This window comes from Carassius auratus, chromosome 38 (genome assembly GCF_003368295.1).
Source record: "Carassius auratus strain Wakin chromosome 38, ASM336829v1, whole genome shotgun sequence".
NCBI lineage: Eukaryota > Metazoa > Chordata > Actinopteri > Cypriniformes > Cyprinidae > Carassius > Carassius auratus.
The window spans coordinates 13,372,187-13,384,538 of record NC_039280.1 but is presented as its reverse complement, the minus strand read 5'-3'; the positions used below and the strand labels follow the sequence as shown (position 1 = coordinate 13,384,538).

Genomic DNA, 12,352 nt, shown 5'->3' with positions numbered 1-12,352 from the left:
GCTGCCGTCCAGGAGGACATTCACGAATGGACCGCTGCCGTCCCCGAGGCGGTACCCGAGGCGGTGCCCGATGCTGTTGTGGAGGTCGAGGTGGTGTCCGATGCCGAGGCGGTGCCCGAGGTCATTCCCGATGCGGTAACCGATGCTGTTCCGGAGACTGAGGCGGTGCCCGATGTCGAGGCGGTGCCCGAGGCTGTTCCTGAGATCGAGGCGAGGCTCGATGCTGTTCCGAAGGCCGAGGTGGTGCCCGATGTCGAGGCGGTGACCGATGCTGTTCCAGAGGTCGAGGCGGTGACCGATGCTGTTCCGGAGGCCGAGGCGGTGCCCGATGTCGAAGCGGTGCCCGATGCGGTTCCGGAGGCCGAGGCGGTGCCCGAGGCCGTTCCCGATGCGGTGCCCGAGACCGCACCCGAGGCCGTTACAGAGGCGGTGCCTGAGGCCATTCCCGATGCAGTGTCCGAGGTCGCTCCCGATGCCTCGACCGAGGCGGTGCCCGAGACTGTTCCAGAGACAGTGCCCGAAGCCAAGGCGCCTCAGGTCTTCACAGACAGTCCAGAGTCGGGTCAGGTTCCGGTGGACTCTCCGGAGTCGGGTCAGGTTCCGGTGGACTCTCCAGAGTCGAGTCAGGTTCCGGTGGACCCTCCGGAACCAAGTCAAGTCACTGGGTGGTCTGCTGCTCCGCCCTGGGGGACTCCGGCCTCAACTACGGGGGCGTGTGGGTCATCTGCTCCGCCCTGGGGGACTCTGGCGGCGACCACGAGGACGTGGTGGTCTTCCGCTCCGCCCTGGAGGGCTCTGGCTCTGACCACACGGATATGGTGGTCATCTGCTCCGCCCTGGGGGACTCTGGCGGCGACCACAAGGACGTGGTGGTCATCCGCTCCGCCCTGGGGGACTCTGGCGGTGACCACAAGGCCGTGGCAGTCTTCCGCTCCGCCCTGGAGGACTCTGGCTTTGACCACATGGCCGTGGTGGTCTTCCGCTCCACCCTGGAGGTCGTTGGCTTTGACCACACGGCAGTGGTGGTCCTCTGCTCCGCCCTGGTGGGCGCTTCAACATGCCCTTCTTGGACTTCTGTCTGGTGTTCTTGGTTTCTGTTTTGTTGCTGTCTGTTCCCCCCAGTTAGTCTTGCCCTCCATCCCTCCCCCTGAACCTCCTCCGTTCCTCCTCCCTCCTGGTTCTCCCTGTTTTATGTTACATTTCTGGTGTTTATTCCCCATGTTTTTCTTTTCCGTCCCTCCCCCTGAGCCTCCACCTGTCCGCCTCCCTCCTGGTCTCTGTGTTGTGTTTTGTCTTGGAGCGTCTGGGAGCCGCTCCGTAGAGGGGGGGTACTGTCACAGTGTCTGGGTTGTGTTCCCTGGGGTTCCACTAGATGTCCTCCTTTCTCACGGTGTCTGTCACCAGATCACTTCCTGTTCCCTTATTTGGTCACCTTCCTCCTTGTTGTGTAATTGATTGTTTCCCCACCTGTCTCCTGTTTCCTCATTATCCTTCTGTGTATAAATACCCAGTCTGTCTTAGTCTGTGTTACGGAGTCCTTGTTTAATGTCAGTGTATTATTAATGTCCGTCATCCTTGCCTTGTCTTGTCTTGTCTTGTCTTGCCTTGCCTTGCCTTGCCCCGTGTTCGTGTCCTGTTCCGATTTGGATTCTCTGGTTTTGACCCTGCATGGACTGTTACCTCTCTGGATTATCCCTTAAATAAATCATGCTTACCTGCAATTGGTTCTCTCGCCGTGTTTCAACCATCACGTAACGTGACAGTTTGCAAGGCCAAACAAAGTAGTTTCCCTTTCACAACGAAACACACAACGACTCCACAACATGGCAGCATCAGCAACAGCAAATATAAAAGGTTACATCTTCTTTCTTTGCGTGCTTTCTTTACGCGAACATTGGGGGCATGTTAGAATGAGTCATTTTAAGTAGACGTGGTTGTCTTAACTTTTATAAAGAATATCTCTTTGGATTTGAAACTTTAGTCTTGCAACTTTACAAATCTGCTTTATGCACCAAGAACTTGTAACAATCCAAAGAGAAAGTCCAAATTTAAATCGCATTAAACAACCCCTTTAAAAAAATAAATAAAATAAAAAATAAATATATATATATATATATATATATATATATATGTATGTAATTTATCAATTTAGCTAATACTTACAAATAAGTAGAAAAAATGGTTTTATAAGAAAAAGCAAACATTTAATTTAGTTTAACTTTCTTTGTGCTGTCAAATATACATCACAGTTTAATTATACATAAAATATTCTAATCACACGCGCACACATATAGGTATATGCATATATATATAACATATTAAATAATAACAATAATATTAATAAATAATAATAAAAAAGATTTTGTGTGCATTGTGTATGTGTAGTCACTTTTTGTAGCGTGTGATCTGTTTGTAGTATTGATTTTGTAGCAACAACAGTCGGAAGGATGAATGAGAAAAGTCAATCTACCAAAGCCGCCTGAGAAAGCAAAGAAAGCCTACAAGGATTACACAATCAATACAGACAACCAGACAACCTGAGCTGAGGATATAAACATGCACACCATCACAGTCACTTCTTGTATCTATCTGTCATCCCCCCCCCTACTTATGTTTATGAATAATAATAATTCATAATCTCGTATTCACTTGCTCTAGTAGGTACAAAGGACAAAAGCCCCATTATGCTCAAATCATGAGTGGGAGAGAATGAGCTTTAGTCAGTTACACAAGTCAAATAAATTGACTTGTGTCGCCATCCAGTAAAGCACAGGCGTTCAGGACGTTAATAGCATCATCGTTGATAAGAGCGCGCTCACTCAACACTTCAGCCTTGTGGACGACTTATGTGCTGATGGAACAAAGGAGAAGAAAAAAAGAGAGGTGGATGAATGTTTATCAACATAGAGAGAGTGTGTAATTGGGATAAAAACCAAATAGCGGTGTCACCAATTAGCTGAAGGAGTGGGTGAACGGCTTAAGCGCTCTTTAATTGTTACTTTTTTTCTTGCTCATTTAGTGGAGCACCTAGAAACTAGAGACGGCAAAAAAGTCACTCTTCAAAGGAAACGTATTCAAAAGGACTTTTTGAAGCTAATGAGGGACTACACTGAAACACCTATCGGTTCAAAAGTACAGACTTTTCTCCAAGTGCACACCAGTTTTTGTACAACTAAAAGGAGTTCTTCCAAATATACATATAATATTATCATTTTATTCCCATTGTCCCATTTATTATTTGAATAGGCTTTATATTTTTTGAATACTTTTTCTACCTAATCTGCATAATGGTCTCTTTGTTTAGAAAGACATATTTGAATGAACGAAATACATTAAAAAACCTCAGAGTGATTAAAAAGCTCATCAACTTTATCAAAGCCAGATGAATCAGAACTAGATAAATATACATCTACTTGCTTGAGGCTGGAAGCCCGCAGTCTCTCATGAGGGTGTTTTGAAATGTTTGTTAGATTTTGAGAAACGCATTTCTAATTAAGATTACGTTAAGAGCTAGAGGTAATATGCTAATCAAATGCATGAATCAGATGGTGAAAAAAAGTAATGTTTCACTGGCTAACTTTAATTTATTAATTTTATTCTTTCACTAAGTTATACTGTAATGCTGCCTTCCAACAGTAATGGTGTATTTTTGTTGGCAAAAGGGGAAGTTAGCAACACACAGGTTCCCACCAGGTATAAACAACCAATAAAATATTCCCACTGGTTTTTGGATTATTGTGGGAAACAGTTTATCAAATGTATAATCCTCACAAATAAACACTAACTTTTATGAATTTTGATGCCTAAATACAATTGCCAGAATGAAAAAGATAAAAGCTAAAGTTATAAAGGCAAGAAACAAACTACACCACAATTTGAGCAACAGTTTGAGTGTATGAACATAATCAGATTGTAAAAGCGGTCTAGTGAGTCCTCCCACTGTGTGATGATGCTGACAATGTATGTGACAATCTCTGTAGTCCCATTTAGTCACTTGTTATATCAAAAACGTAGTCAAAAAAACTTTTGACACTAAAAGAGAAATCCCTTTTCCTGGTTTTAGGACTCATTCTTGCAGCACCTAAAAAAAAAAAGTAATTTTAATTCTGACATCTTACATCTAACACTTGTTTGAAGCAACACAAACATGGTAGCACTCAAGGATAAACATTTACATTTAAGCAAATAAAATGCATCAGTCAGTCAATATTTCATTACTATGCAATATCAAACGCTAATTAGATTTGTTTAGCAAATGTTTGTGGAGACTGATATGTTATACTATACACTATAAACGATATCTTAAAAACTTGCAGAACATCTTTGTTTGTCCTCTAAAATGAGATTGCTAGAAGTCTCCTCTGTTGACTAAAAGAAACTGCTTCGCGAGCAATAAAATGCCTTTACAGATAAAGATAAGCGATATCAAGCAGGACTATCCCACATCCAACTTTGAATGGAACAAATCGTGAATGCAGAATGAAGTTGATATGAAATATAATTGGCTCTAATCTCTGTAAGTAGCTTACTAGGCCCACTTGTGTTCCACTAGAGAAGTGTTTGTTTACCTCTTTAGTGTGTCTGGTACAAGGCGGTATATCCATCATCCTGACAGCCAATCAGGTTAGGGAGTTACATGGTTACTGTGACATCCAGACAGAAAATATTTAAAAGAAAAAAAAAAAACTGAAGGGAACACAAAGGCTTAAAGGGTTAATTCACCCAAAAATGCTTAATTATCATAATACCATAATATAATTCTTGACTGACTGATAAAGAAGCTAAGTCTATGGATATTTTTCTTACAAAAACACATTGATTTTCTACAGGAGGCCTTTGTTCACCCCCTCCGGAGCCATGTGAGACTCAAATTTTTTTTTCTTTTTTTTATAATGCATGCACTTTTTATTAAACTTTTCTTGGACTTTTCAGGAGGACATTCACGAACTTTTCAGTGGAACACACGCTGAGTGGCATCAAACAGCTTAAAAGATCCATTTGTTTAAATGTATACACCCAGGATGACTTCAGGCTGAGTAATTTGTTTCCTAATTTTAATTTTTAGTTGAACTAACCCTTTAAGAAAAAACACAAACAATCTGAAAGGTATGTTATTGGGTAACCTCACTTACTTTTGCAGTATTATTCGAGTCTGACCAGTGTTTTAAAACTGCTCTTTAATGTATGAATATTAATTTAAAGGTATAGTTCACCCAAAAATTCTTCCATGATTTACTTACCCTCAAGCCATCCTAGGTGCATATGACTTTCTTCTTTCAGACAAATGCAATCAGAGTTACATAAAAAAAAATCCCGGCCCTTCCCAGCTTTATAATGGCAGTGAATGGGGGTCGAAATTTTGAGGTCCAATAAAATGCATCATAGAAGTACTCCACACAGCTCCAGGGGGTTAATAAAGGCCTTCTAAAGTGAATCGAAGCATTTGTGTAAGAAAAAATTACGTAGGCATAGTGTAATCCCCAGTGACAATATGCTAGTCTTGTAAGAGTAAAGGAAAACCAGTCTCCTCTTGGCTTATATTGAAATCCTCCGACATTTTTCTTTACATGTTTCCATGACCAGTGTTTTGTTTTGCTCCCTCCTATGTTCTTCTGTATTCGCCTACTTTCTACGTCATCTGCAGGAACGCCACTCTCTTGTGAATGTGAGTGCGACATTAAGCAGAAGCTAGAAATTATGGTTTACAAAGTTTTAAATACCGTATTTTTCGGACTAAGTCGCATCAGTCCAAAAATGATGAGGAAAAAACATATATAAGTCGCACTGGACTATAAGTCGCATTTATTTAGAACCAAGAACCAAGAGAAAACATTACCGTCTACAGCTGCGAGAGGGCGCTCTGTTTATTAGGGGTAGACTACAGGAGCACTGAGCAGCATAGAGCGCCCTCTCATGGCTGTAGACGGTAATGTTTTCTCTTGTTTTATTTCTCCTGGTTCATGTCAAATTAATGTTGATAAATAAGTCGCAGCACCAGCCAAACTATGAAAAAAGTGTGACTTATAGTCTGGAAAATCTGATATGAATATTTTTCCTATAATTTTTTTCCCCGGAGCCGTGCGGAGTACTTTCTATGTTGGATGGATGCACTTTTTTGGACTTCAAAGTCTCAACAGCTATTCACCACCATTACTGGCAAAACTATGATTCTATTAATTTGAAGGAAGAAAGTCATATACACCAAGGATGGCTTGAGGGTGAGGAAATCATGGAGAAATTTTCATTTTTGTATGAACTATCCCTAATTTTTTATATGTCATTTTCTCTCTCTTTCATTCTTTTCTATTAAAAAGAACATACTAATTTATTTTCCTTGAAAACTACAAATTTATAAACAATCTGTCAGCCAAGCCACGGACACAAAGTGACAGAGCTCCAAATCAATACTCAATGCTGCTTAATGCAGTTTCACAAACAAACACCATTATTCATCCGTGTAATTAAAATAACTTAAGTGTGCCAACGCAGCACAGTCAATTTACCTCAACACAATATTTTCAATAGTGCTTTATGTCTGTTTTGGCATTGTAAAGCAGTCGGGCATTTGTCTGAACTTTGGCTTTGAAGGACTTGGCTTGAACTTCAAGTAAACTCTTGACTGAGAACTAGAACAGTGAATCCACAGCCAGAAGATATGAAAGGAAAGAGGAAAAGAGAGAAAGGGATATAAAATAGGAGGGATACAAAGTATACACACCAATCTCCCTCAAATGCCATGATGAATTACATCAGAGTGTCCCTCGTCTGCAGAGGACTAAATGCACACCAAACAACAAACCCCTACAGCCTCTAGCTTCTACTTTGATATCGATTAACACATTCCCATGCCCACAACTGTAAAACAACAGCAACAAAAAAGCTCTTGCAATTCGTACTGGATAATAAGTGCATCTTTTTACCACACATCAAATCACTGTTGCCATGACCTTTACCTTTGTGTCACAGTGTTACCATGCATTTTCCAGCACAATCTATTAATAAAAACTACATATCTGTGTATCAAATAAAGTAAAATGATGAAATACTCTTATAATAAAAAATGGCATGATTAAAGGGTGCTTTCACACCTGGCCTGTTGTTTTGAACTTGACTCAATTCCCCCCTTAGCTCGGTTCATTTGGGCATATGTGAACACAGCAATGCCGCTCGGATCCACGACAAAACAATTGGTCCGAGATCGCCTGAGCGAAAATGATTGAAAATGAACTCTGGACCGTTTGGTTGTAGTGAGAATGCCATCCGAACCAACAGACCAACGAACCAGGCTATATCCAATGTATTATAGGTACCGTATTTTTTGGATTATAAGTCGCACCTGAGTATAAGTCGCATCAGTCCAAAAATATGTCATGATGTGGAAAAAAACATATAAGTCTCACTGGACTATAAGTCACATTTAATTAGAACCAAGAGAGAACATTACCATCTACAGCCACGAGAGGGCGCTCTATGATTTCAGTGTATGCTACAGGAGCACTGAGCAACATAGAGCGCCCTCTCGTGGCTGTAGACGGTAATGTTATCTCTTGGTTCATTTCTCTTAGTTCATGTCAAATTAATTTTGACAAATAAGTTGCACCTGACTATAAGTCGCCGGACCAACCAAACTATGAAAAAAAGTGTGACTTATAGTACGGAAAATATGGTAATTACGTAAGTTCCATGAAAAGCATTAACTTGAACCTAAAAAATGAATCTGTTCATCTCTGTGTCTGAGCACTTCTTCACTATTCAAAATTATAGCACACTTTTTCATTTTATAATGCCGTATTATTGCTTTTCTTCCTAGTAGGTGCATTTTAAAAATGTTTTCCCGATGAATCATGGACTCAAAATGATAAATTAAAATAATGACGCCAAAACAAAAAAACAAAAACAACAATAAGCCCGCAGAGCTGTTGTCCTTCTATCCAGACAGATGACAGTCGTGACAGCTAAGTGAAATCCTAGAAAATAAACCCTGGAACTTTGACCAATGAGAGAACACTTTACTTGCACCTGACTTGTATTAACATGTTTGGTCCATTTAAAATTTTGCCGTGTGAAAGCGAACCACACCAAGAATAAAAACCAACATTGTAACAATTTTAATCCTTGTTTTGGAACAAAGCAATTGACCTACAGGTGTGTAAGCACCCTTAATTTATAGGAACATTTTGTTTTCTTTGATAAACAAGTTGAAAAGTAAAGGTTGGAATGACGTTACATGACATCTGTTTTGACCTGATAGTTAAAAACACCACAGAACACAATACAGAGGTGGCTAACAGTCTAACGCGAGCTTCAATCTTTATACATAGCAGGCGGCATGTTATTATTTATACAGAGCAGGTGGCATGTAATTATTTTTCTGCACTTTGAGGCACTTTAAACACAACTGCAGTCACTGAGCTCTGTAATTTGACTGTCCAGAACTATAACAAGTGTGACATTTCAGAACACATATGACTAGTGAAAACTGAAAATGAAACCATGCAATTGCAAACATCATAAGCTGTCACAGAAATGTGATGATTTCCATCACTGGCAAAACTGTGCATATGTTCTGGCTGCTGTTCAAGTATAACATTAAAAGAGTAGTGTAGGTACATGTGTCTTAAGTACATGTCCATTTTTTTTTTTATAATCTTTAATAATTATTATTTCTTTTTTTTTTTTTTCATATAATGCGTTTATTTGCAGAGACAGCAAGACTGGCAGTGTTTGGCTTCATCACATCAAACACAATTATATCTATTGTGCTTATTCATCAGCCAGCCTTCATTAAAGGCTTTGGATGGTGAGGTTAATGCATCCTTGCATCCTCATCAAACTTATTTCACTAAATTCCAAAAACTAGAATTCAGTACATATTATGGAGAAAGAAAGTAAATTTTTTATTTATTCACAAATTTTATTCCACTTAATCACACAGACATTTTTATTTAAATGAGTGAAGTGTACATACCTGAAAAATGTGACAAAGAACTGCACCAGGTCCATGATGCTGCTATGTTGAGAGAAGGATATCTGTGAGAAAAGAAGAAAAATGTGTTATAGAATTAATTATTACTACCCCTGTAAAGTATCAAGCAAAACTGTTGTTGAAAGATACTCAAATATATGTATAATGGAGAATATTGTCATGTGAATCATAATTACATAGATTTCTGAATTAATGTCTCCTGAAACAGTTTTTGTCATATTAAAAATACATCAGTTCACCGTGCACAGTATTATTTCAATAAACATCTTAATCACCAATGGTTTCAAATTTGAAGGGAAAAAAAAGCAACACGCTGGGCTAGGTGACAAAAAAATCAACTACTGCTGAACCATGTTTAAAAGCCTTCTGAAAAAACAGATGGCCAGTAATAAACTTGACATATAATTTAATCAAGTGTTTATGTTGTTCATCTAATCTAACTTGAATTTGTGCACCTTACACTGCAAACTTTCTGTAGTATAATAAATGCTTCTAATCAAAATGATTTTTACTTGACATGCAAGTAGTTTTATTAAATATACATGGCATATTAATTTTCTACATTTTGGCAAGGTTCCTTAAAAAACAAGCAACATGAATTTTCCCCAACTGCCAAATAGGGACTGTAATTATGTGCATCTATGGTGCTTTATTTGACTTTTCCGATGCAAAATGTTATTTATTTATGGATTTTATTTATTTATTTTGCCCCCATTACACATATCTCAAATATTCTAAAAGACTCTAAGGTTTAAAAACACAACTACTTTTGCAATGATAACAGCTTGCTACTATCTCCATTATGGAATATAATCCACATAATGGAAAGCAATTAAAAGTAAACTAATTATGCAGTGAAAAATTTATTCATATCACTATTAAAACAATAAGCAATTAGAACTAGCAGTGTTATTACAATATTGAAACTGTTATCTTACTCAAAATATACCCCTTATTAGGTCTGAAGTGCACTAATATATATATATATATATATATATATTTAAAAAAATTACTTAAGTTCTAATAACTTATATTGTTATACTGAATCATTTAAAACCATGCAAATTAAGTAAACAAGTAAAAATTGTAAAGTTACATAATCCAAACAGTTTTTAATTACGTTGTAAAAACTGTAAGTTTAATTACAGTTTTTAAGACCTTGACACTGTCAGTGTCACAAGTTCATGTATATAAAATGTATATAAAAACAGATACATGTAAATGAATTCAAATTAAGTCATGCCAAATGTTGCCTCATTATTTAGGCTTTACAAATTATTATTATTTTTTTTACATAGTGCATGTACATCATGGGTCCCAAGGTTAAACCAAAAAATATATATATATAAAAATTTCCCCCATTTCACATTATGTAACGTGCCAGTACATAACTATAGTGTTTGAAATCACTGGTGTTAGGAAGATTAACATTTCTCCCAGTCCTCCCTTACGTAAGATGTACAATAACCACAGTGTGTTATATAAAATGCATTTGATTTCTCAGCTGTTGCAGTCCACAACTCCACAAATAAGATCCTGTGTTCCTGTCCATTCACTGATTGCTTTAACTACATGACCGAGTTATTTGCCTTTTCAATATCTGAGGCCACTCACATCGATTGCTTATGAGGATCCAATACATAATTCTCCCAACTAAACCTAAATCTTAATCCGCACTCCATCTCCATCTAAAAATCGACCATCTGATAAAAGAAAATGTCATTTTATGATTGATTTGTAAATGTCAGATGTTATCACAGTGATTTATTTTTCGAGAAGTGGCGTGCTTTAAAAGTTCAGGCGACAAAATGTGTTTACTTAGTTCAAATGAGTTTTGGACTTGCAATTTTCTTTTTCTTGGAGCATACACTATTATTGACTGCAAAAACAGAGGCAGATATATAGTGAGGCAATTATGCACACACATACAGACATTACATGTGGACCTTCTCTGTCAGGCTTTACAGCTGTGTTAATTTGTGCTGGGGTGCAAAGCCGGTGATCATGAATGGTGACTAATACATCCATGAGACATTTCCAATCGGCGTAAATGTGCTTTTATTTCTGGATGGAAGCAACAGCATTTGGATAGATGGAGAGGAATGGATGGGGAGGTGTGAGCGTGCAGGTGGAAGTGAGGGGGTTGGTCAGCCCTTAAGTGATTTACTGGCATTTGCTTTTTGCAGTGAAAGTGCATGACAATCAAAAACTGAAAGAAAGAAAGTGTTGAGAAAAGCTGATTTTTCTTGCCAGAGGAACTGGCCATTAAGTGAGCTGAGCTGGTGGCTGGAGCTGGTACCTTACTGAAGTGCTCTTGACTCCTCCCCACTCCTAAATTCATCCTTTTTCTGTAAACATCATGCTGGGTTGAGCGGTACCATGCGAATTGAGAAAATCACTATTAGTAAATGCGTTCCAGTCCTTAAGGCAAGACACCACAGGGTGAACTGCACATCGGATGAAACCAGGTTCAAAATGTTTTGTTTCTTTTTTTTGACACACTATAAATTTTTCTTTGTAGTTTTATAAATTAACCAAATGATATATATAAAAAACCCTCTATAAAAACAATGAAAACTGTAGAAAGCAGTAAAATAAAGCTTGGTGTATGTAAGGACTACTGGGGGGAAGATATTTTTTTTAAGTTATGTACTGTCATAACACATTATGTAAGCCAAATAGCCAAAAAAAAAAAAAAAAATTATTATTCCAGTGTAAACACCCACACCACAGCAAACAAAGCAGCGAGACTGTACCTCAAGTTTTTACAATTTTACTGTTCACTGCGCGCTGAGAGGAATAAGACTTCACCTCACAAAAGACTCGCTGTGAAGAATGAAGAAAAAAGTATGAAGCAGCTTGATCCAGCAGAGATCATAAACATGACTAAGTCTTTTTATTATTATTAATCTACTTGTATTAGTTTTCACATAATCTGTACACATTTTACTAGTTAGACTAGTTTATCCAAACTTTAATTCCTGACTAAATGTATAATCAAGTGAAATATTATGAACTTTCATTCACATCATCTAAATGTTTTACGATGCCAGGATGTTTTTATTTTTATTTTTTAAGTTCTATAACTCAGACAGCAATATGATATAAAGGTAATATGAGTTATAATTTTGTCAGCCTAATGTCAGTAAGAATGAAACTAAACTTTACTGATTTATTATTCTCTGTTCAATATAACCATATATGTTTATAACTAGTTTTTGGATTGTATAGGCCTACATACAAAGCATCCTTGTGTGTAAGAACGTAATTAAACTTCTGTTCATTAATATCTGCTCTGGTGTAAATATTTTGAATGTGTTATACCCCATCATTAGTGTTTGTGATCATCTGAGGTGTAGGGATATG

At 38.0% G+C, this 12,352-nt stretch overlaps 1 protein-coding gene across 2 annotated transcripts in view; it reads right to left on the bottom strand.

Moving 5' to 3' along the window:
• The window catches only part of atrnl1a (attractin-like 1a), a 300,556-nt gene that overhangs the window by 133,364 nt on the left and 154,840 nt on the right, over positions 1 to 12,352 (bottom strand). The window contains exons 26-27 of one of the 2 annotated variants that reach the window (XM_026224246.1): positions 8,969 to 9,030; positions 4,291 to 4,643 (exon numbers count right to left, since the gene is read on the bottom strand). In XM_026224246.1, coding sequence (XP_026080031.1) covers positions 4,625 to 4,643; positions 8,969 to 9,030 — 81 coding nt within the window. In that variant the 3' untranslated portion in view covers positions 4,291 to 4,624. Of the gene's footprint in view, positions 1 to 4,290; positions 4,644 to 8,968; positions 9,031 to 12,352 lie in introns of those variants that run through there. The other variant, XM_026224245.1, reaches the window with a different exon arrangement.